This window comes from Oncorhynchus mykiss, chromosome 11 (assembly GCF_057628025.1).
Source record: "Oncorhynchus mykiss isolate SJ-2025 chromosome 11, ASM5762802v1, whole genome shotgun sequence".
Lineage (NCBI taxonomy): Eukaryota > Metazoa > Chordata > Actinopteri > Salmoniformes > Salmonidae > Oncorhynchus > Oncorhynchus mykiss.
The window spans coordinates 81,837,031-81,863,257 of record NC_143032.1 but is presented as its reverse complement, the minus strand read 5'-3'; the positions used below and the strand labels follow the sequence as shown (position 1 = coordinate 81,863,257).

At 45.0% G+C, this 26,227-nt stretch overlaps 1 protein-coding gene across 2 annotated transcripts in view; it reads left to right on the top strand.

The window, feature by feature from the left end:
* The first annotated feature begins 893 nt into the window (after positions 1–893).
* LOC110535133 (BMP-2-inducible protein kinase) overlaps positions 894–26,227 on the top strand; it is a 104,066-nt gene continuing 78,732 nt past the window's right edge. For both annotated transcript variants that reach the window (XM_090191238.1, XM_036936476.2), the window contains exon 1: positions 894–1,983. In XM_090191238.1, the coding sequence (XP_090047364.1) occupies positions 1,845–1,983 (139 nt within the window). In that variant the 5' untranslated portion in view covers positions 894–1,844. The remainder of the gene's footprint in view (positions 1,984–26,227) is intronic.

Here is a 26,227-nt window from a genome sequence, read left to right as displayed (position 1 = left end):
TTAACAGCTTCTACCTCCAAGCCATGACTGCTGAACAGCTAATCAAATGGCTACCCAGACTATTTGCATTGACCCCCTTTTTTTACACTGCTGCTACTCACTGTTTTTTTTTATTTATCTATGCATAGTCACTTTACCCTTACCTACATGTATTACCTCAATTACCTGGACTAACATGTAACCCCGTACATTGACTCGATACTGGTACCCCCTGTATATAGCCTTGTTAAAAAAAAGAATTTTTGCAAACATTTTCTTTAAAAAAAAATGCATTGTTGGTTAAGGGCTTGTAAGCAAGCATTTCACGGTAACGTCTACTACACCTGTTGTATTCAGCGCATGTGACAAATACAATTTGATATGATTTATTGTAGCCTAATGTGATGTCAATGGCTGCGTTTAGACAGGCAGCCCAATTATTCTTTCCACTAATTGGTCTTGACCAATCACATCAGATCTTTTCCAGATCATCAGATCTTTTTTTCAGAGCTGATCTCATTGGTCAAAAGACCAATTAGTGAGAGAAAAAATCTGAACGCAGCCAATAAGAGTCATGCCAAGTCACTTCCTCAAAACAAGGAATTACCCCCCCATTCTCATGTGATTTGGACTGGCATGAGGAAACCATTAGAAAACCACTTTATCTGTCCAGTTTATATAATCAAACTCTGACATCGTGTTGAAGGAATCATACAAAAAAACATTTGTCAAATAAGATGAGAAAGGCATGTTTCAAATGCGTAACCTACATGTAGACATTTTCCCAACGAGGATCACTATCTACTTGATAAGAAATATTATCAGTCACAAATCATCCATTCTCACTCGTTTTTGAAGCTGTTTTGTGTGTTTCTCCCTCAACCTAACAGAGGAAAGGTGAGACGGTGCAGACTGTCATTCACGCCGCCCCATCACAGAGGCGCCCTGTACGTCTCTGAGCTCCGTACACCACCAATCATAACAATAGGAGGGTGACGGACAACGCTGGGTTAGGTTGTCTACTGTCTGATTGGGAAATAACAAAACCTAAAACCACACAGTGCTGCTGAGAGTCGGAAGTTTTACCGAGGGGCTCGGGACGAAGACACAAATACAACTGAATCGGACGCGACATTTATTTGCACTGTGGTTATTCCCCTGTCGAGGTGGTGGCTACAAGCTAACGTTAGTGAAGACGGTCCGCGAGCAAACCACCAACCAAGTGCCGTGGAGAAGTCGGGGGCTGAGATAGTGGAAAGAAGTGTTGGTGGTGTCTCTTCGACAATAGTCTGACAAAGGGGCAGTCAAGACAAATCGTGGCTACTATTAGCGAGACGAAGCCACAGACCGTGTTCAACACCGGGTAGAGTCCCATATGCTTGGTGGTGTGTATCATACCTTGTTGGACTCGGGTTTTTTGAAGCGTCTGCTAAATGTCTGTAGACTGTCGGGTGCAGCAACGCCTGCATGTATGTGTGCTAGCTAGTTAGCCACAGTAGCTATCCCGTTGATATCATTACATCTGACTCGGTTAGCCAGCAGCGTTGAGCTCGTTTCAACGTCGAAACTAAAACAAAAAAAAAAAAAATAACATTTTGTCTTATTCTTGAGACACCGCTGTTAACTAACCGTGCGAACTAGTGGGGAAAAAATAGCAACATTTCCTCTGATAGCTACGCCTTGCTGTGTCATGTCATTCAAGTTGTAAGCGAAGTCCTTTCCGAAGAGTATGCAGGACAAGAAACGAGTTGGGATAAGTATATAGCAAAAAAGGGGACAGAGCAATCTTACATTGATTGATTGAAGTTCATATCGGCTGCCCCTCCAAAAAAAAGACTGCATTTGGAGGTCAAAAGGAAGCCAGAATGAAGAAGTTCTCCCGAATGCCGAAGTCTGAGAGTGGCGGGCTGGGAGGGGGGTCCGGCTCCGGACTCAGCAACTACTTCGGGAAAGTGTTCGGCGTGGGCCGGTTTCAAGTCACCGTGGAAGAACTCATAGCTGAAGGTATGTCTCTATGGGCTTATGTATGCTTAGTAAGGCTATTACACATACAGTACATACATTGCATAACAAACGAGTAAATACACAGCACCTTCCACTGGCTGTTATTCTTTTTAAAAATTTGTTATTTATTTAACCTTTTAACTATGCTAGTCTTATTTACAATGACGGTCAAATCCAAACCTGGATGACGCTGGGCCAATTGTGTGTGCCACCCTATGGGACTCCCAATCACGGCCGGTTGTGATACAGCCTGGAATCGAACCAGAGTCTGTAGTGACTCCTGTAGCACTGAAATGCAGTGCCTTAGACTGCTGCGCCACTCTGGGGCCAAGTAAGGGGTGGCAGTGATTATTACATTGACAATTACAGTACACTATGTCAGAATTATAATAGAGCCTAAACAGTGCAAAATGTCGGTGGCATTGTTCTATATTGTGTATTTGCATCTGCATCTTTCCACACTGTTTGCATACTGGACACGCCCCTGTACTGTCTCACTAATTTCCCTGTCTCTCTCTGCATTTCGGTAGTCCTCACTTGACTTTAACAGGGAAAAGGCTCACGGCCTGCTGAATGACCTATCACCAGCTCACAAACTCTGTTGAGGTAGCATCTAGCCCACGTGTCAAACTCGTTCCACGGAGGGCCGAGTGACAGTGGGGTTTCACTCCTCCCGTGTACTTGATTGATGAATTACGGTAACTAATTACTAAAGAACTCCCCTCACCTGGTTGTCTATGGATTCATTGAAAGGAGAAACTAAAAACCCACTGACACTAGGCCCTCCAGCCCTGATATTGCCTATAACCTGCTCCCTAATTATACAGGTGTCCTGATCTCGCATGTCAACAAGTCACAGACTAACTTAACCTGTTCTACCACTCCTTATTTTAAAGCGGAGGCTGTCTGGGCACAGGAAAGTATGCTGTGTTTGCCAGTCTCCCTCTCAAACGGATACAAGGTCCCCCCCTTTTACTGACCTTTTCCAATGTGCTTTGAGAGGGAGGTGAGGAATTTTAGGCCAGAACTAGGACGTAGGAAGCAAGGATGACTGCTAGGAACATGTTCAGACGTCATCTGACGTGGTCTGGAAAGGACCCCACCGTTTAGAATTAGGGAAGTGAGGAGCAAATGAGGAAGCTCTTCTTTTTATTTATTTTTTCCTCTTGAGGGACTGCTTTCCCTTGCCCAGGTCTGTCATGCACCTCCGCCATTATCACACAGACGCTGACTGCAGTACACTGTCATGATGCCTGATTCTGTTTCGTTTTTTTCTCCCATACTCCATTTATTTATTTTTTCCAGGTGTCTGTTTTTTTTTCCCACAATTTTTCACATTTGAATTTTTCAGCTTTGTTGAATTCGGTTTTAATGTCTGTATTCCGTGATTTATAGGGCCCTACATTCCCCGTAAAAGCTCTGTAGCCTAATGATCCTTCTAGAATAGCGCTTAATAAACAACATTGGTTTTGAAGTATGGCTTAACGAAGATGCTTTACACTGACACCCGTAGACAGTGCAGCAGGATATATCCAATGTTATGCAACTTCCTTTGTCTTTGTCTCAGAAACACTTTTTGCGTTCCAAATGTCATCCTCTTCCCTACATAGTGCACTACTTTTGACCAGAGCCCTATGGACCACGGTCAAAAGTAGTGCACTACATAGGTAATAGGGTGTATTACTGACTTAAGGACGATCACGATGGCACCCAGCCTCAACCCATTGGACACAAACTACACTATTCACACTATGGAAAAAAATATCAACTGATCTGAATCACCACAGGCGATGGAGTTCTGAATCAGCACGGCGATGGAGTTCTGAATCACCACGGGCGATGGAGTTCTGAATCACCACGGGCGATGGAGTTCTGAATCACCACGGGCGATGGAGTTCTGAATCACCACGGGCGATGGAGTTCTGAATCACCACGGGCGATGGAGTTCTGAATCACCACGGGCGATGGAGTTCTGAATCACCACGGCGATGGAGTTCTGAATCACCACGGCGATGGAGTTCTGAATCACCACGGGCGATGGAGTTCTGAATCACTGTGATCCTACTGGAATAAAACACCACTCTTTTACAGAAGAGGCTGTAAGCCCAGTGTCAGAATGTAATCACATGAAGTGACTGAAATCTTCATTTAAGAAGCAGAGTGTGAAGTTCGGTGGTTCCAACTGCGTCCGTCCCGTAGGATTGGTGGTTTAAACAAGCACCATTCATTCATTCTTTCCTTCAGGAAACCATCAAGGAAATCCTCATTCTTCTCTAGAGGAAACCACGGATCCAACACGGCAAGAACAAGGAAGTGGAAACCATGGGGCGAATCTCAACTGTATTTCCTTGATTCCTAGCGTCATCCTTCTCAAAAAAGCATTGTCGGGGGAAAATCCAAGGAAAAGAACTTCCAGTCTTCTGCTCTAATGTTCTTTGAGAAGGAGACGAAAAGGGAAATGTGAGGAATCAAGTAAATATTACTGAGGTTCACCCTGGGACTTAGAATGGGGCCTCAGGCTAGTCGCCCTGTGACTTCAGCATTGTGAAGGTAATGGAATGGGGCCTCAGGCTAGTCGCCCTGTGACTTCAGCATTGTGAAGGTATTGGAATCGGGCCTCAGGCTAGTCGCCCTGTGACTTCAGCATTGTGAAGGTATTGGAATGGGGCCTCAGGCTAGTCGCCCTGTGACTTCAGCATTGTGAAGGTATTGGAATGGGGCCTCAGGCTAGTCGCCCTGTGACTTCAGCATTGTAAAGGTATTGGAATGGGGCCTCAGGCTAGTCGCCCTGTGACTTCAGCATTGTGAAGGTATTGGAATGGGGCCTCGGGCTAGTCGCCCTGTGACTTCAGCATTGTGAAGGTATTGGAATGGGGCCTCAGGCTAGTCGCCCTGTGACTTCAGCATTGTAAAGGTATTGGAATGGGGCCTCGGGCTAGTCGCCCTGTGACTTCAGCATTGTAAAGGTATTGGAATGGGGCCTCGGGCTAGTCGCCCTGTGACTTCAGCATTGTAAAGGTATTGGAATGGGGCCTCGGGCTAGTCGCCCTGTGACTTCAGCATTGTGAAGGTATTGGAATGGGGCCTCAGGCTAGTCGCCCTGTGACTTCAGCATTGTGAAGGTATTGGAATGGGGCCTCAGGCTAGTCGCCCTGTGACTTCAGCATTGTAAAGGTATTGGAATGGGGCCTCAGGCTAGTCACCCTGTGACTTCAGCATTGTGAAGGTATTGGAATGGGGCCTCGGGCTAGTCGCGCCGTGTCTTCAGCATTGTGAAGGTATTGGAATGGGGCCTCAGGCTAGTCGCCCTGTGACTTCAGCATTGTAAAGGTATTGGAATGGGGCCTCGGGCTAGTCGCCCTGTGACTTCAGCATTGTAAAGGTATTGGAATGGGGCCTCAGGCTAGTCGCCCTGTGACTTCAGCATTGTAAAGGTATTGGAATGGGGCCTCGGGCTAGTCGCCCTGTGACTTCAGCATTGTAAAGGTATTGGAATGGGGCCTCGGGCTAGTTGGTGTTCCACCGAGGAGTTGAGGACACAAAGCAAGGGCAGAGACGCTTCGGCTAATCTGAATGCTCGCCTCTCTCTGGCCCCCTCTTAAGACCGGCTGCTCTGCTTGCAGCCGGGTGGTGTCTGTCAAAGGGTCGTTGCTGGTGTGACTTTGCTCTCTTTCTGTCTCAGGAAAACAACTCAATGAATCATGGAATGTTCCTCAGAGGGAGGCTCATCTCGCCACCCCCTCTCTCCTTTTCTCCTATCTTTATCTCTACCCCATTTCTCTCTTCTCTCTCTCTCTTCTCTCTCTCGTTCTTCTCTCACCCCTCTCTCCTTTTCTCCTATCTTTATCTTTACCCCATTTCTCTCTCTCTTCTCTCTCTCGCTCTTCTCTCACTCCCTCTCTTTTGCCCCCCCCCCCCCCCATACTCCAGCTGTGCCAGTTTAATGAAAAGCATGAGATTCCCTCAAAGCCCAACTTAACAGAGAATGTGGTCTGCTCTGCACAAAATGTTATAGGAAGAAGTAATGTGAATTATGTGAGTAACCCGGGAGGTATCCTAGCTTTTTGACCATCCTTTTCAGTGCACTAAAGCTCCCAACTTATTTTTCAGTGCATTTTTAATTGATTGGCTTTTCTTTTGACATTTGGAAAAATACTCACATTTGTCTGAGTGGTCAAGTCAATATCTTTTTATTGTACAAATTAGGATGTTTGTGTGAATGTTCAGCAAAAAAAAAACATGCCGTTTCAACTCTGCTCATCATTGGCCAGTGCTAAGCATCAGTCACAACAGAATGGTTGTATTTAGTTATGAGCAGAAACACACACACACACACACACACACACACACACACACACACACACCAGTGTTTCAGGAAAATGAGGCACCAGACATTTTACTGTTAAATTGTATTTTAATTTACTGGATATTTCAGAAATGTACTGGATTCATACTCACTGGGTGTGTAACTTGATTAGGGCATCCACCCACTGCTCAGAATGACAAAAATCACATATATAGATTATGGTCATTCGTTTTAACAGAACAGTCAACTCGAGGATGCAATGGCGTGCGTCCTTAACGAATTCCGATGCGCAGATTGAAGATTTTACAATAACTGTGCACTTTTTTTTCCTTAGTCTACAAGACCAGTAATGAACAACAAAATCACGAGCCTAGCTCAATCTACTAGCAGAAAAAGGTAACCTATTCTATTGGTCAGCTTGTCGAGAAAGAAATACTCTATTCCACACAGACTCTGGGACAGTTGTGGGTCGATTAGATCCCACATTTATACAACCAGTAGGCCTAGGATACAAACAAAACATGTTAAAAAGCAATGAGGCTGATGGAACAGATCAGAACATTCAGATTCAAATGTTGATACATTATTTATACACGTAAGCGCAGCAATGCGCACAAGCCGGTAGGCCACATGCAAATGTTGGTTCCGTAATGCAATTGATTGAGAAAAAAAACCCCACCATTGCCAGCGGTTTCATGAGACTGAGATGAAAATATCTGTTACAAAGAGGGGAGATCTAAAGATGCAACAACTAGCATGGGATGCTAATATGACTAGGATTGTCATCAACTAGCATGGGATGCTAATATGACTAGGATTGTCATCAACTAGCATGGGTTGCTAATATGACTAGGATTGTCATCAACTAGCATGGGTTGCTAATATGACTAGGATTGTCATCAACTAGCATGGGTTGCTAATATGACTAGGATTGTCATCAACTAGCATGGGTTGCTAATATGACCTGGGATTGTCATCAACTAGCATGGGTTGCTAATATGACTAGGATTGTCATCAACTAGCATGGGTTGCTAATATGACTAGGATTGTCATCAACTAGCATGGGTTGCTAATATGACTAGGATTGTCATCAACTAGCATGGGTTGCTAATATGACTAGGATTGTCATCAACTAGCATGGGTTGCTAATATGACCTGGGATTGTCATCAACTAGCATGGGTTGCTAATATGACCTGGAATTGTGCCTTTGGCTACTGGTCAATGAAAGAAAGTTGAATTGAAAACCAATAGAATATGAGCGAAATAGGCTACTGGTTTCAGTGGCATATGGACGTCCTTTTTATTGCCTCCTCGTTTCTATGGTCTGATTTGGCTAGGCTACTTTGTAGCAAGGTAAGACGACATGCCTCATAACATGAACCAAGACGTTCAGGTTTCAAACTATTTTAAGTATATGTTTTCATGCTACTTACTGCCTCCTTCAGCTCAATGCAAAGTGGTGTGTGATGCACTGAAGCCTGTCTACCGTTTGCCTATTTTATTTATTTACTTAACCTTTTATTTAACTAGGCACGTCAGTTTAAGAGCAAAAATTCTTATTTACGATGACGGCCTACCCCCGGCCAAACCTGGATTCGAACCAGGGACTGCAGTGACGGCTCTTACGCTGAGATGCAGTGTCACTCAGGAGCTCGAGCCTATGCACTTGAGTGGCGAATTGGAAGCGTGCTTCAATCACCAGTGAGGAGAAATAGAAACCGTTTTGATAGACAAAAAAAAATAGAAGCTATTTGTAACACGTGATTGCATTTTGAATTGTTGTGCAATTATTAGGCTTATAAAAAAAATATAAGAAATCACGTTTCACTTTAGACGGCAAATTCTGAGCTGTTTTGACAATCTGTAGCAGCTGCTCTCGTGCTGTCTGATTTTTTTTTTCCCGCTCAATCTCGGCTCTGTGTCTGTCTGTATGCTGTTGGCTCGTGATAAATAAAATACATAACGACTAACGAAAATACACGCCGCCAGTTTAATTCCGCTAAGTTATGCAAATTGACCTGTAAACCGATAAGCATGACCATTCAAATGCCTTTACATCGACTGGTAGGCTAAAAGGCATTATTTTGCAATGGGATTTTATTTTCTTTCTTGTCCCAGACACTTTGCCAGTGGCAATTTTTGTATTTATCGACCAAAAGCCAGCTATTACCGGCTAACGGAAACCCTGACACACACACACACACACACTGCAGTGGTTTTATCTAGTGATAAGCAAGAACTTAGTTATTGCCATTCTCCTCCCACCACATTGCTCTCAGTCTCTCTGATGAGGTATGTCACTGTCTCAGAGGTGGTTCCTTTCTGGAGCCAGCTAATCCCCGTCAGGCTGACTTGTGTTTTGGTAGCAGACTGAGTGAGTAAGCAGGTATGGTCTATGTCTCAAATTTACACAGGGCACATAGTGCTCTGGTCTAATGTAGTGCACTATATAGGGAATAGGGCTCTGGTCTAAAGTAGTGCACAATATAGGGAATAGGGCTCTGGTCTATAGTAGTGCACTATATAGGGCTCTGGTCTAAAGTAGTGCACTACATAGGGAATAGGGCTCTGGTCTAATGTAGTGCACTATATACGGAATAGGGCTCTGGTCTAAAGTAGTGCACGATATAGGGAATAGGGCTCTGGTCTATAGTAGTGCACTATATAGGGCTCTGGTCTAAAGTAGTGCACTACATAGGGAATAGGGCTCTGGTCTAATGTAGTGCACTATATAGGGAATAGGGCTCTGGTCTAAAGTAGTGCACGATATAGGGAATAGGGCTCTGGTCTATAGTAGTGCACTATATAGGGCTCTGGTCTAAAGTAGTGCACTACATAGGGAATAGGGCTCTGGTCTAATGTAGTGCACTATATACGGAATAGGGCTCTGGTCTAAAGTAGTGCACGATATAGGGAATAGGGCTCTGGTCTATAGTAGTGCACTATATAGGGCTCTGGTCTAAAGTAGTGCACTACATAGGGAATAGGGCTCTGGTCTAATGTAGTGCACTATATAGGGAATAGGGCTCTGGTCTAAAGTAGTGCACGATATAGGGAATAGGGCTCTGGTCTATAGTAGTGCACTATATAGGGCTCTGGTCTAAAGTAGTGTACTATATAGGGAGTAGGGCTCTGGTCTAAAGTAGTGCACTATATAGGGAAGAGGGTGCAATTTGGAACACAGACTCCCTTCTCCAATAGTGAACAGACGCATGCACCCCATCAGGGTTCTGTTCCCCCTTCCTTAAAGCTACCAGGCAGACAAGCTAGCCTTCATCTGTTTATGTAGCAGTGCTTGCAAATGTCAGCTTGTATGTCGCACAGCCGACGAAGAGGAAGGTCTAGGAAATGTCCCTCTGCCCTTTTTTTGTTGTTTTTTTGTGTTTTTTGTTTGTTTGTTTGTTTTCCATATCAACGACGCCAGACATTTCAGGTCGTCAGTATCACTGGTCTCAGTCAGTCGCTCACGTGCGGTATTAGCCCGTCGCCACGGTAATGAGGTGTGAGTGTATCCCAAATGGCACCGTATTTCCTGTATAGGGAACACACAGGGCTCTGGTCTAGTGCTCTTATGCAGTGAAGCAGCTGAGCCTACTTTGCCCAGAGAAGTTTGTGTCTGTGTTTTAGCTTGTATAACTTGTTCCTTGCTTTGTATGGGTGACGTTGAGGCTTTTACGGTGCTCAGTTGAATTTATTATTTAATTATTTATTATTCAAAAGGTCTTTTAGGACCTTTTTTTTTTCCAGCTCTAAAACAATTTTATTTTGTGATTTTGAATTCCCTTTTTTATAGTAAGATAATGTTTGTGTATATAGGAGATCACCATTATTACCAAGTCTAAAATGGACTACCACAAAACACATTGCATCCTGGGAAAGTCCTCTGCGTGTATGTACAGTTGATGCATTTGAGAGAAAAAAAAGTGAAGTCAGCCTGTAGTTTCACTCACAGAACATGCTGATGGTGTCACTATTTAAATGATATTTTCTGTCAGCAAAATTCAGAAACCAAGCCTGCCCTACACACTCACTCAGTTTGATCACAACAACAGCCTTAACACTGTTCGGTTGTGTAATCAGCTTTTTGTATCTTGACCAGAGGCCTTTATTTTGAGAGATAAGGGCAAACTGAGAGAGAGAGGCGAGATCAGGGCTCTCCAACCCTGTTCCTGGAGAGCGACCATCCCGTAGGTCTTCTCTCCAACCCTGTTCCTGGAGAGCGACCATCCTGCAGTGTGCCCGATTCTAATAATTGGATTGATATGCTGAATCAGGTTAGTCACAACTGGGTTTGGATGGATAACCTCCAGTAATATGGTTGGAGAGCCCTGGGCTAGATGGTACAAGTTGGCTGTAGAGAGCAGAGACTCCTGGACCTAGCAGAGCTACAGCTGACCAGAGTCATATTCAATGGGGCTCACAATGGGGAAAACGTTTGCTACTGAAATATATATATTTAGTTTTTTAGTTTCTTAGGATTTCTTCTACGACTTATTTTCTCATAAGTCCAAAAATGTTCTTTCCGTTTTGTTGTAACCCTTATCATGTAAACACGGTTTCCATGTAGTCCCTCTCTGCTTTCAGTCTGTTTTCTTCTGTTTGTTTTCTGATGGTTTCCGTGCACACAGCTGCTGTGGTCACAGTAAAACACAGGGCTTTGTCCCAAATGGTATCCTATCCCCTATGTAGTGCACTACCGTTGACCACAGCTCTGGGTCTGGTTTAAAGTAGTCAGAAGTAGTGCACAACATAGGGGTTAGGTTACCATTTTGGGACACTACTCATTTTTGCTACTTATCTTTGAGGTACGGGCCACTGTGGGGTTATCGACCCAAGTATTGGCCACGGCCATTCTAGAAATGACAGAATGATGTAATCGATGCATAGAATTGTGTCATTGTTGATTTTCTGTCCAGCAAATGGTAGACCTTTTTTCTAGGTCTAATAAACATAAAATGGGTATGGACTTGGATTGGAAAGGCTTCAGTTGATCGTTGATTTAAAAAAAATATATCGAGTTATGAACTAGTTAGTTTTGTGATTAAGAACAACATGTAGATTTCTGCCTAAATAGACATGTACAACAGTAATACTTTTTCATGAGATGACCATCGAGTAATGCTGCATAGTTCTAGAATGTTCTGGAACCGTCCTTTTCAGGCACAAATAGTAATTCGGTGGATTCTGAAAGTATTCAGACCCCTTGACTTTCCTTGTCATTATGGGGTATTGTGTGTAGATTGATATCACAATACCCCATAATGACATCACAATACCCCATAATGACATCACAATACCCCATAATGACATCACAATGCCCCATAATGACAATGCAAAAACAGGTTTTTACAAATGTTTGTTAATTTATTACAAATAAAAAGCTGATATCACATTTACATAAGTATTCAAACCCTTTACTCAGTACTTTGTTGATGCACCTTTTGGCACAGATTACAGCATCGAGTCTTCTTGAGTATGACGCTGCAAGCTTGGCATACCTGTGTTTGGGAGTTTGTCCCATTCTTCTCTGCAGATCCCCTCAAGCTCTGTCAGGTTGGATGGGGAGCGTCGCTGCACAGTAATTTTCAGGTCTCTCCAGAGATGTTCGATCGGGTGCAAGTCTGGGCTCTGGCTGGGCCTCTCAAGGACATTGAGACTTGTCCAGAAGCCACTCCTGCTTTCTCTTGGCTGTGTGCTTAGGGTGGTTGTCCGGTTGTAAGGTGAACCTTCGCCCCAGTCTGAGGTCCTGAGCGCTCTGGAGCAGGTTTTCATCAAGGATCTCTCTGTACTTTATTCTTCATCTTTCCCTTGATCTTGACTGGCCTCCCAGTCCCTGAGGCTGAAAAACATCACCACAGCATGATGCTGCCACCACCATGCTTCATGGGATGGTGCCAGGTTTCCTCCAGATGTGACTCTTGGCATTCAAGCCAAATAATTCAATATTGGTTTCATCAGACCAGAGAATCTTGTTTCTCATGGTCTGAGAGTCCTTTAGGTGTCTTCTGGCAAACTCCATGCGGGCTGTCATGTGCCTTTTACTGAGGAGTGGCTTCCTTCTGGCCTGATTGGTGGAGAGATGGTTGTCCTTCTGAAAGGTTCTCCAATCTCCACAGATGAACTCTGGAGCTCTTTCAGAGTGATCATCGGGTTCTTAGTCACCTCCCTGACCAAGGCCCTTCTCCCCCGATTGCTCAGTTTGGCCAGCTCTAGGAAGAGTCTTGGTGGTTCTAAAATTCTTCCATTGAAGAATGATGGAGGCCACTGTGTTCTTGGGGACCTTCAATGCTGCAGAAATGTTTTGGTACCCTTCCCCAGGTCTGTGCCTCGACACAATCCTGTCTCGGAGCTCTACGGACAATTCCTTCGACCTCATGGCTTGGTTTCAACCAGCATGTTGGTGTAAATTCTAAACCTGTTTTTGTTTTGTTATTACGTGTAGATGGAGGGCGGAAAAAAATAATTTTAGAATAAGGCTGTAACGTAACAATGTGGAAAAGGTCAAGGGCTCTGAATACTTCCTGAATGCTCTGTACATCACTGAGGTGTACTCACTGTTGAGGAGGACACAAGCTCAGGTACATAGTATAAAAAAACAACAAAAAAAACATGATTTTCCCCCCTATCTACCAGAAGTGGGGGATTAGTTCTTGAAATGACTGAAATGCTTCTAAACATAGTGTTCGGTTCTAAACAAACCTTATACAATTTCACAGATTTAGTAAAGCTTAAACCCAGTTTATTCCCCCATTGGTTCATACAGCTGCGTAAGGCAAAGAATGGTTCCTCCAGTGGTAGTGTTCTATACAGTGGTCCCCCCCCAGTGGTAGTGTTCTATACAGTGCCCCCCCCCCCAGTGGTAGTGTTCTATACAGTGGTCCCCCCCCAGTGGTAGTGTTCTATACAGTGGTCCCCCCCCAGTGGTAGTGTTCTATACAGTGCCCCCCCCCCCAGTGGTAGTGTTCTATACAGTGGTCGTCCCCCCCAGTGGTAGTGTTCTATACAGTGGTCCCCCCCCAGTGGTAGTGTTCTATACAGTGCCCCCCCCCCCAGTGGTAGTGTTCTATACAGTGGTCCCCCCCAGTGGTAGTGTTCTATACAGTGGTCGTCCCCCCCAGTGGTAGTGTTCTATACAGTGGTCGCCCCCCCCCCCCCCCAGTGGTAGTGTTCTATACAGTGGTCCCCCCCAGTGGTAGTGTTCTATACAGTGGTCCCCCCCCCCCAGTGGTAGTGTTCTATACAGTGGTCCCCCCCCAGTGGTAGTGTTCTATACAGTGGTCCCCCCCAGTGGTAGTGTTCTATACAGTGGTCCCCCCCCAGTGGTAGTGTTCTATACAGTGGTCCCCCCCCCCCCCCCCCAGTGGTAGTGTTCTATACAGTGGTCCCCCCCCCAGTGGTAGTGTTCTATACAGTGGTCCCCCCCCCCCCCCAGTGGTAGTGTTCTATACAGTGGTCCCCCCCCCCAGTGGTAGTGTTCTATACAGTGCCCCCCCCCCCCCAGTGGTAGTGTTCTATACAGTGGTCCCCCCCCCCCCCAGTGGTAGTGTTCTATACAGTGGTCCCCCCCCCCCCAGTGGTAGTGTTCTATACAGTGGTCCCCCCCCCCCCAGTGGTAGTGTTCTATACAGTGGTCCCCCCCCCCCCAGTGGTAGTGTTCTATACAGTGTCCCCCCCCAGTGGTAGTGTTCTATACAGTGCCCCCCCCCCCAGTGGTAGTGTTCTATACAGTGGTCCCCCCCCCCCCCCAGTGGTAGTGTTCTATACAGTGGTCCCCCCTCCCAGTAGCTTGCGAAAGTATTCTCTCCCCTTGGCTTTTTCCCCTATTTTTAAAACCTGGAATTAAAATTGATATTTTTGTAGGGGTTTGTATCATTTGTTTTACACAACATGCCTACCACTTTGACGATGCAAAATATTGTTTTATTGTGAAACAACAAGACCAAAAAACAACAGAACTTGAGCGTGCATAATTATTCACCCCCCCCCCCCCCCCCAATGTCAATACTTTGTAGAGCCACCTTTTGCAGCATTTACAGCTGCAAGTGTCTTGGGTTTGTCTCTATAAGCTTGGCACATCTAGCCACTGGGATTTTTGCCCATTCTTCAAGGCAAAACTGCTCCAGCTCCTTCCAGTTGGATGGGTTCTGCTGGTGTACAGGTATCTTTAAGTCATACCACAGATTCTCAATTGGATTGAGGTCTGGGCTTTAACTAGGCTATTCCAAGACATTTAAATGTTTCCCCTTAAACCACTTGTGTGTTGCTTTAGCAGTATGCTTAGGGTCATATTCCTGCTGTGTGTGTGTGTGTGTGTGTGTGTAGATCGATATATCTATCCCACAATATGGGTGACGTCCTCCTTACTAAACATCACGCCTTTGTTGCTAGGCAGGAAATTAAGTGAGGCGGGCAATAAACTGTTCTCCCTTAACGTGACCTGACCTCGACCCCCCCCCCCCCCCCATCACTAAACCACCTCTCTCCATCCTTATCAGTGCCTGTGATTGTCTTTTCTTTTACTCCATACAACCCCCCCCCCCCCCCCCCTTACAGATACCCGTTAACTTCTGGTGTACCAGCTAGACTATGCCACTCAATATTCCAATAGGATACCTGATAATAACAATATTTCAAGTTTTAGAACTCATCAATAGTTCAAATCTAATTATTAATGACTTAGTTTAAGACTTCACCTTTTTTTATAACTGTAAAATAATTATGGTGGTATTTAGTGATAGTACAAATTTGTCTCCATTTCATGTAAATGACGACGGAACATTTTCAACAGATCGTCGTCCTCTGGGCAACGCAGAAACACCGATTCGCATGTCTACGGACTCTTGACTTTTGTCACGAGGAGAGAAATCTAAATCTGTCAGAGAATACCACAGTGAGGTGAAACCACCATTTCTGGATTCACTAGACAGTCCCCCTTTTTTTAATATGCCGTTTCCCAGGCTCCGTCGCTCACAGGCAGAAGAAACCAGTTATTTGTCAGGATAGGTCAGAAAATGTGACACGTCACTCCCTATGCAAATGAGGAGAGTGAAACCTGACACTTGAAATCAGCTCCACTGACAGAGTGGTAGCAGAGAGGAGACAGATTGGACTTTCTGCCACTGTAAGGTACTGGACCCTGTGATGTTCACAGAGGACGTTGTACACCGACATGTTGGTCAGAACTGGTCCAGAACCGCTCAAATATCTGAGGTTTAAAAAAAACAACAACAACAAAATATGAAGACCTAAAAGCAGCATGAGAATGGGGTGTAATTGAATTGATCAACATTTATGAATGATGGCTAAAGACTACAGCCTTCATTTACAACTATTTGTCCAAATGCTTATGACTCTTTTCTTTGCTGAGACTAACTGTGGTGTAAAATGCTGCCTGTTACCCATCCATCTACATTTATTAGCATACTGTAACTGATAATGAATGGGTGGATTGTGGCTCCTTTGTCCTGCTCTTGTACCCTATAAAGAATGCTGCTGGTACGATGCAGTTCTCTCGCTCGCTCGCTCTCGCTCGCTCGCTCTCTCTCGCTCTCTCTCGCTCTCTCTCGCTCTCTCTCGCTCTCTCTCGCTCTCTCTCGCTCTCTCTCTCTCTCTCTCTCTCTCGCTCGCTCTCTCTCGCTCTCTCTCGCTCTCTCTCGCTCTCTCTCGCTCTCTCTCGCTCTCTCTCGCTCTCTCTCGCTCTCTCTCGCTCTCTCTCTCTCTCTCTCTCTCTCGCTCGCTCGCTCGCTCGCCGGGTCCCATGACGGAGCGGTCTATCCTTTGTGCATGATCATTCAACCCTTCTCTCTCCGTCTCTCTATATAATCATCATTGTCTCTTTTGTGTTATTCCAAATGAATTATTTTCCTACCAACTAACTTATTTACAGCATCCCAAATGGCACCCTATTCCCTGCATAGTGTGCTACTTTTGACCCAGAGCACGAGAGGGCCATGGGATGCAATTTGGCCATTTGGGATGCCTCATTATTCATCCAGTTTGGGTGGGCATCGGGCCAAGTGAACTTTGGAGCTTCGGAAGACTAAACGAGGAATAAAGAGCTGGACTGTTGTGGATTAATTGATTTGCACAGAATAGACAAAACGCACATCCCGACAAGAGATACAACACTACAAGATGAAGAGAGACCTAAGACGACAACATGGCAAGGCAGCAACACATGACAACACAACATGGTATCAACACAAAACATGGTACAAACATTATTGGGCACAGACAACGGCACAAAGAGCAAGAAGGTAGAGATGATTTATAATGAGGACTGTCTGTTTAATCAGGAGAGTCTGTGACTAATCCTTCACTGGTACTCCCTTATGAAGCCTAAAACTAGTGTTGAATTATAAATCATCCTGTAGCTACAGGAAATGTGCATTATAATTAATGTTTTTTTGTTTTGTTGTTGTAGGGGTTACATTTTAAGTTGGCGCAAATCAAGAGTGAAATTTTAAATTGGAAATGACAAACTTCGGAAGCCTTTTTAAACCTTGAATACACTATAAGTTTGCGTTTAAATGACCTGCAACAACAGTGTGATCAAATGTAAGATTATTGTGTATATATGTTGGGCTAAATTTGTCATAGCTGACTTAACTAGCCTGAATGTTTGTGGAAGTGTTGCTCTGAAGTGGAAGTCATGCCGCGAACAGACCACATCTTTGTTGAATCACATGAATCAAGCGTTTTTTTTTTTAAAGGAAACGCCCACATTGTTCCACTGACAAATAAGAACAGACATAAGGCTTGATCCCAATTTACACCCTAATTCCCTATTATTGTGCACTACTTTTGGCCAGACCCCTGGTCAAAAGTAGCGGTCCACTTTTTATATAGGGGATAGGGTGCTGATTGGGATGCAGACAGAGGATTATTATTTTTCTTCACAGCCAGTGTAGTTTATTTATCCTAGTGCTGACCCCATTTAGTTGACTAGTTGATTATTTGGTTGATTGGCTGTGTTTGTTGGACAGATTTTTTTGTTTTTATTCTTTTTTTTTATTTTTTAGAGCAGTTGCAAATTGATAAATCTTCATGACACCAGAGACACTTGTATGATTTTTGCGCCTGTCTCAGTGGACTAACTCATTGTTGAGTCCGCCAGGATGTCACAGTCCATCACGCTAACATGCTGACTTGACCAGGCACGCCAGACGCGATCGGGGCACGCCAGACGCGATCGGGGCACGCCAGACGCGATCGGGGCACGCCAGACGCGATCGGGGCACGCCAGACGCGATCGGGGCACGCAGGTAGAAATATCAATATGAACTCAGAGCCAACTATATTAGTTTGGGGACAGGTCTAAAAGCATTCATGGCAATTTTATCTAGCTACCTTGCTGTTGCTAGCTAATCTGTCCTGGGATATAAACATTGGGTTGTTATTTTACCTGAAATGCACAAGGTCCTCTACTCTGACATTTCATCTACAGATAAAACGGAACACCAAGTTCGTTCTAGTTAATCCCTCATCCTTCAAGCTTTTTCTTATTTGGTGGTTGGAAACCAACTTTAAGGTGCATTACCACCACCAACTGGACTGGAGTGTGGACCTCAGTTCGTCTTTCAATCACCCACCATAAGGAGATGGGAGAGGTGGGACTTGCAGCGCCAAGCGTCACAAATACTTATATTTTAACGTCTGGCTATGCAGACGCTCGTGAGCAGTTTGGATGCAATGATTGAATAAACGTGTGTGTGTGTACATTTTATTTTGCACCGCTTGTGCACGTAACACAAGCGATCTGGTCTGCATGTAAGACCAGCATCGGCAACGTAAGGCATTATTTGCCTTGGCCTACTCAGCATTTTTAATAAAATGTAGGAAAAAAAAAAGTTAAATTGCATTGGTTTTCTATAAATGGTGCCTGCTTTGTACCTGACACCGGTTGTGAGACTATTCCTTAGGCCTACAGTAGGTGTGAATGTAATATGTCTTGGGTATAATTTTAATATGTGGAGTCAAGAAGAACGGGAGTGTTGCTAAGATACACATGTGTGTGTGTCTCTCTCCACAACGTGCTCTTTCCCGTATTTAAGCTCATTCATTGTTCCATAATTTCATTGTGTGAATTGTTTGTCCTTTTTGTTTCTCCTTATATATATATATATATATAATCACTGGTAGTTTACCTGTCATTTCTCATTTATAATGTTTGGTTATGGTAATTTGTTAACACATTCAATATATTATTAGTCTTTTTACAGTCGTTTGTCATTGTGGACGTGTTGTTTGCAGAGCTCCAAAACTATGCTACACTTGGTTTTATTTTATTAAATTTATAATTTTGGCAAAGTTATTCATGGTCTTTAAAAAAAATGTTTTTTTGGAGCGCTCCTGTCAATGTTTAGTAAGGACTCACACCTGATTACACATAGAAGTAGGCCTATAGGCTACCTGGCCTGCGCGCAACTGTATGCTTATAAATGTGCCCATTTGGGGATCTGATTTTAGTATTTCTGATGGTCTTAACTCACCACCACTAATGAGCTGTGAAGCTTCTCAAAGTAAATGTTTTCTTCACCTCAAAACAGCAAGTTAAACAACGTCTGTTTTTTACATCCATTGAGATTGACAATAATTCCTCAATGTATTTGAAAAATATTTCCAGCTCTCTCTCCCTTTTTCGATAACCACCGAGCCTCGGTGTGAAAGGGGAAGACGCTCTGATCCAGTGGAAACGGCAGAAAATAACTGATTACTTGGTATCCCTTCCGCATATACAGCCATCTGTCCAGAGCTCACTGGTGCAGGAAACCCACTGCTCCCTGGTGCAGGAAACCCACTGCTCCCTGGTGCAGGAAACCCACTGCTCCCTGGTGCAGGAAACCCACTGCTCCCTAGTGCAGGAAACCCACTGCTCCCTGGTGCAGGAAACCCACTGCTCCCTAGTGCAGGAAACCCACTGGTGCAGGAAACCCACTGGTGCAGGAAACCCACTGGTGCAGGAAACCCACTGCCCACTGGTGCAGGAAACCCACTGCCCACTGGTGCAGGAAACCCACTGCTCACTGGTGCAGGAAACTCACTGGTGCAGGAAACCCACTGCTCACTGGTGCAGGAAACCCACTGCTCACTGGCGCAGGGCCCAGAATAGTTGATACAGTATTGCAGGTTTGCTAGCTGATCTTCAGGCTGGACCCAGTTGATAGTTAATACAATGTTTCAAGTTCGTTGCAGACAGGCGGAGTACAGAGATGAACATGAGCAAATGTCCATGTGTAGCCAATGATTCTTTATCAGAATATTTTAAACCTGCAATGTTTTTTATTTTTGGGCAATAGAAGTCAATTGCATTGGTATATAGGCCCAATTCTGGGTTCTTTAGCTGCCAATGGCTCACGGTGTAGCCTATCATACAATGTGTCCATTTGGCCGAGGCAGACGCTCTTGCAATAGATCAATTTACAACTTTGAGATTGTGTTATTTGCAATTAGGTTTAGATAGAATTTAGATGAACAAACGTGACGGTGTAGTTTTGACATACGAAGACATTATAATTGGAAAAATGAAACTGTTCCACAAAAAAAATGTGCATATGAAAAATCGTAACTGCCACGTAGATTGGTAAGATACGCTGACAGTCCAAATAGACAAAGATGCGAACATCTATTACCTGCAACTTCAGGAACGTAACAATCACATTTCAATCAATCGAATGTATTTATAAAGCCTTTTTAAAATATTTTTTACATCAGCCGATGTCTCACAGTGCTGTACAGAAACCCAGACTAAAACCCCAAACAGCCAGCAATGCAGATGTAGAAGCACAGTGGCCAGATGTAGAAGCACAGTGGCCAGATGTAGAAGCACAGTGGCCAGATGTAGAAGCACAGTGGCCAGATGTAGAAGCGCAGTGGCCAGATGTAGAAGCACAGTGGCCAGATGTAGAAGCACAGTGGCCAGATGTAGAAGCGCAGTGGCCAGATGTAGAAGCGCAGTGGCCAGATGTAGAAGCACAGTGGCCAGATGTAGAAGCACAGTGGCCAGATGTAGAAGCACGGTGGCCAGATGTAGATGCACGGTGGCCAGATGTAGATGCACGGTGGCCAGATGTAGAAGCACGGTGGCCAGATGTAGATGCACGGTGGCCAGATGTAGATGCACGGTGGCCAGATGTAGATGCACGGTGGCCAGATGTAGATGCACGGTGGCCAGATGTAGAAGCACGGTGGCCAGATGTAGATGCACGGTGGCCAGATGTAGATGCACGGTGGCCAGATGTAGAAGCACGGTGGCCAGATGTAGATGCACGGTGGCCAGATGTAGAAGCACGGTGGCCAGATGTAGATGCACAGTGGCCAGATGTAGATGCGCAGTGGCCAGATGTAGATGCGCAGTGGCCAGATGTAGATGCGCAGTGGCCAGATGTAGATGCGCAGTGGCCAGATGTAGATGCGCAGTGGCCAGATGTAGATGCGCAGTGGCCAGATGTAGATGCGCAGTGGCCAGATGTAGATGCGCAGTGGCCAGATGTAGATGCGCAGTGGCCAGATGTAGATGCGCAGTGGCCAGATGTAGATGCGCAGTGGCCAGATGTAGCTGCGCGGTGGCCAGATGTAGCTGCGCGGTGGCCAGATGTAGCTGCGCGGTGGCCAGATGTAGCTGCGCGGTGGCCAGATGTAGCTGCGCGGTGGCCAGATGTAGATGCACGGTGGCCAGATGTAGATGCACGGTGGCCAGATGTAGATGCACGGTGGCCAGATGTAGATGCACGGTGGCCAGATGTAGATGCACGGTGGCCAGATGTAGATGCACGGTGGCCAGATGTAGATGCACGGTGGCCAGATGTAGATGCACGGTGGCCAGATGTAGATGCACGGTGGCCAGATGTAGATGCACGGTGGCCAGATGTAGATGCACGGTGGCCAGATGTAGAAGCACGGTGGCCAGATGTAGAAGCACGGTGGCCAGATGTAGAAGCACGGTGGCCAGATGTAGAAGCACGGTGGCCAGATGTAGAAGCACAGTGGCCAGGAACAACTCCCTAACAGCAGATTCTGTGAAAACCAGCAGCAGAGGGAGGAGGGTCGAACTGTTTTTATTTTTTGTTCTTCTGGTTATCTTGACCTCTTGAGACATTTGTGTGTGTCTTTTTTAAATTATTTAATCAAAACCGTGCGCTTAAAGCATCAGACAAGCTCAGTGCATATAGTTGATTTTTATTCAAACACAGGATGTGTCTATATGGAAAAATAGATGTTTAAAATGTCGAAAGAACAGATGACTCTTGGTTAACTAACAAAATATTTTTTTGGGGGGGGAGCAGCAGCCCTGATTTCTCCACAGCCACTCACTGAGCATGTGTTCCAAGAATGTCAACACTGACAAGCTCAAAGTCGGCAGGGTTATTTCCTTATCTTTACACAAACAAGCAGTCCTCGCTTCGACCAAGTTCTCTGTTTTGATGTCTGGTTCAGGGCAATTTCGCAGTAACAGAGTGACACTGAGACTCCATAGTTTTCACTTTAAAATGTTTTGTCAAACAAAAACCAGTGATTGCAAAGTTAATCAAACCATATGCACTAGGACTACTTCAAAATAATGTCTACAGAAAAATGTCAAACACATTTACTTGAACAGTTCATATGCAAAGTTTGGTAACAGATTGGTGGCATAAACGGCACAAATTTGTTTGTTACCAAACTTAGCATCTGCACTGTTCAAGAAAATTATGGTTTGTTCAACTTTTCAATCATTGGCTTTTGTTGGACATTTTTAAAGTGAAAAATCTGAGTCTCACATTGTCACTCTGTTACAGGTGTGATTGAAAGGAAATCTTAAACTCCTAGCCCGAACATGCAGGACTAAGTGAAATAAATAATGAAAATCTTAAGGTTGGGTATTAACCTCGAAGGATTAAGGTTTGGGATAGGTCTGAGGAGTTAACTCGGTAGGCTAACTTTGGTCAACTCGGGATAACCTGTACCATGAAAGTGGCTGACTTTTTATCCAGGTAAATTTCTATGGCAACAAATCCTTCAGAACTAACTCTGACTTAGCTGCGAGTTAAGGACCAATGAAATTGGATTCCTTCCCCCGTCGCAAATATTGCATCATCCCCCCTTCATTTGAGAAAGACAACTGATTTTTTAAAAATATTTTATTAATCAAATGTTCTTTTGTCTTTTTAATTATAAAAACAATTATTAAAATACTAATCATATTTTAGTAAAGACAGAATGCATTTAACACTACACACACATTTGTATTTTTATAACTTTATAATAAAATGTTATCGATAGGAGTGTGACCCTCCAGGGTTTCTGTTAAAACCCCCAAAATGTTCTGCCGGACAACATGATTGGGAAGATTTAAAATTGACAGCCATTTTGATAACTTAACCGGACCCTAATGAGTGTATAACCCATTAGGGTCGTTCACCCACGTTGCTCAGAATGACCGAAATCACATTTTTAGATTGTGTTAATTAATCCTAACAGAACGTGCAACTCCTGTAATGAAGCAGCCAAGAGAACCTAATTTTCAAACATTTGCCGAAATGCAATTTGTGGGAAAAATGGGGGGACGTCGTTATAAACAGCGCACCTGATGAGCGTGGTATATGACAGAGATGGTAAATCTCCTGTAGAAACTTAAGAGGGTGAATCTAAAGATGTAACGACTAGGATGGGTTTGCTATTATGACTAGGATTGTGCCTTTTGGCTTCTGGACAACAAAATAATTTTTAAACAATTGTAAAAAAATATATAAAGAAAAAACATTTGAATTAGGAAGTGTGTCAAATTTTGACTGGTACTGTAGAAAGAGGCCAAAGGTAGGTAGTTTGTGTGAACGAGGACGAGCAAAAGTTGTCAAAAGTCTCCACTTCTGGAGGCGCCTGGCCTAACTGTGGTGCTTCATCCTTGCCTTTCACACTCGCCAGACAGGAGTTTGCCATGCACCAAATTGAGTTTTGGGAGAAATTAGGTCAGTTAAGTCTGCTAGTCAAATGGAGGCCGAGTCTGGCATACCTCGCTGCCGTGCGTCTGCTCGGACGGCGTTTTCGTTGTTAAAACACCCACTGTTTCCATATTGCAGCTCAGGGCGTTTTTGATTGGACTCTTGAGTACCTGCACTTGTTACTGTTCATTTCAGTTTGTGTTTCTGATAGTTGATTTGAGTTAGGTCTGTTTTTATTTTTTCACCTAAACCCCCCCCCCCCCCCCCCCCCCTCTTCTCTCCACTACAATACCGAATTAACTAATGTATTGCAAGGGCAGAGCGTAACCTGGGTCGACGCAGCATAACCTGGGTCGACGCAGCATAACCTGGGTCGACGCAGCATAACCTGGGACGACGCAGCATAACCTGGGACGACGCAGCATAACCTGGGACGACGCAGCGTAACCTGGGACGACGCAGCGTAACCTGGGACGACGCAGCGTAACCTGGGACGACGCAGCGTAACCTGGGACGACGCAGCATAACCTGGGTCGACGCAGCATAACCTGGGACGACGCAGCGTAACCTGGGACGACGCAGCGTAACCTGGGACGACGCAGCGTAACCTGGGTCGACGCAGCGTAACCTGGGTCGACGCAGCGTAACCTGGGTCGACGCAGCGTAACCTGGGTCGACGCAGCGTAACCTGGGTCGACGCAGCGTAACCTGGGTCGACGCAGCGTAACCTGGGTCGACGCAGCGTAACCTGGGTCGACGCAGCGTAACCTGGGTCGACGCAGCGTAACCTGGGTCGACGCAGCGTAACCTGGGTCGACGCAGCGTAACCTGGGTCGACGCAGCGTAACCTGGGTCGACGCAGCGTAACCTGGGTCGACGCAGCGTAACCTGGGTCGACGCAGCGTAACCTGGGTCGACGCAGCGTAACCTGGGTCGACGCAGCGTAACCTGGGTCGACGCAGCGTAACCTGGGTCGACGCAGCGTGACCTGAATCTTCCACTCTGAATTTAAGCTGATCTAAATGAAAATGGAGGGAAGACAATAGCAAGTCTGTTAAGTGTCAACAACGGCAGGGGGCGGCCTTATCCTCCCTCCCTCCCTCCCCACTAAGAAGGATCTGAGATGATCGATGTTGTCCCTGTCTTTCACTCCTCTAAAAGTCTTTTTGAACACTGAATCATTTGGCAGGGGAAGTAAAACCCCCGTTCTCCTGCGTCTCTACCGTCCCATGGATTATTAGGCATGCACAGTCTTGTCTAGGTAGGTATGTCATCCAAAAGAAGTCATGATGTCCTAAAATAACAGTCCCCTGTTAGGATCACAATTCTGCTCAAGAAGTGTTACACAAACCTCTTTCCGGAGTACCCCCCCCCCCCCCTCAACCCACACCCCTCCACCCACCCAGCCAGTCCAAATTTGCTTGATTTATATTCCAGAACTAACACACAGCTACATGGTTGTGATGATCAGGTGATTGAATTCCGCTGTGCTCGTGTACTGGAGTAGACGTTTTGACAAACCTGTTCTGGAAACAGTGGTGCTCTATTAGACTGTCCCGGTAGACTGAACACACGTTTAGAACAACTGGTGTAAGTAAGCATTTTCACTGTAAGGTCTACTACACCTGTTGTATTCAGCATTTTCACGGTGAGGTCTACTACACCTGTTGTATTCAGCATTTTCACGGTGAGGTCTACTACACCTGTTGTATTCAGCATTTTCACGGTGAGGTCTACTACACCTGTTGTATTCGGTGCATGTGACTAATAAAATTTCAATTTGATTGTATATTCTCCTTCCATGGGCTGCCATGATGTTGTCTTAAAATCATGTCAAATGTATTTGTCACATGCTTCGTAAACAACAGGTGTAGACTAACAGTCAAATTCTTACTTAACAACAATGCAGAGATGTATTTTTTCATTGGATGTATTTATTTAAGATATTAACGAGGGATAAATAATAACAAGGAATAAATACTCTTAATTAAGTCAGTCAGACCAACCTGTTTTGTTTGTTTTCAATGCTACGAGACTATTTTCATCTCTGGGCTCCAATGCCTCACCACTGTCTGTCTGATTTAGTATATGGCCTGGGATATGTTTTTTTAAAATTTGTTTTTACTTGGCTTTCTCAAACTCGATATCAAGCTCTTACTAATGCACATCTGTTTTAATATCTCATTGATGCCAAGTTGCCAACAGCCAGGTGCTGACGACTCTGGCACAACTTGAATTTTAAACATTTTATTTCTGTTTTTGTTTTGTTGTTCAAACACTTCCTGGGGATTGAATGATTGTTAGTTAGCTGATTGCCTCGAACTCTCTCTGAACCTAGCAATAATCTCAGGCCAGATGCTAGGTGCCATCCCAAGAGCCGTAGACGGTGTCGTCCTGTCTCTCTCTCTCTCTCTCTAGGTTTATAAATATCTGCCCTAAAACCAACCTTTATCTTCCAGTCTTGGTCACTACCGACTTGGAGGGAAAGATAGGAAGAGTAGGGCTGAGCTACACGGTGGTAGTACTCCTGACTTGGAGGGAAAGATAGGAAGAGTAGGGCTGAGCTACACGGTGGTAGTACTCCTGACTTGGAGGGAAAGATAGGAAGAGTAGGGCTGAGCTACACGGTGGTAGTACTCCTGACTTGGAGGGAAAGATAGGAAGAGTAGGGCTGAGCTACACGGTGGTAGTACTCCTGACTTGGAGGGAAAGATAGGAAGAGTAGGGCTGAGCTACACGGTGGTAGTACTCCTGACTTGGAGGGAAAGATAGGAAGAGTAGGGCTGAGCTACACGGTGGTAGTACTCCTGACTTGGAGGGAAAGATAGGAAGAGTAGGGCTGAGCTACACGGTGGTAGTACTCCTGACTTGGAGGGAAAGATAGGAAGAGTAGGGCTGAGCTACACGGTGGTAGTACTCCTGACTTGGAGGGAAAGATAGGAAGAGTAGGGCTGAGCTACACGGTGGTAGTACTCCTGACTTGGAGGGAAAGATAGGAAGAGTAGGGCTGAGCTACAC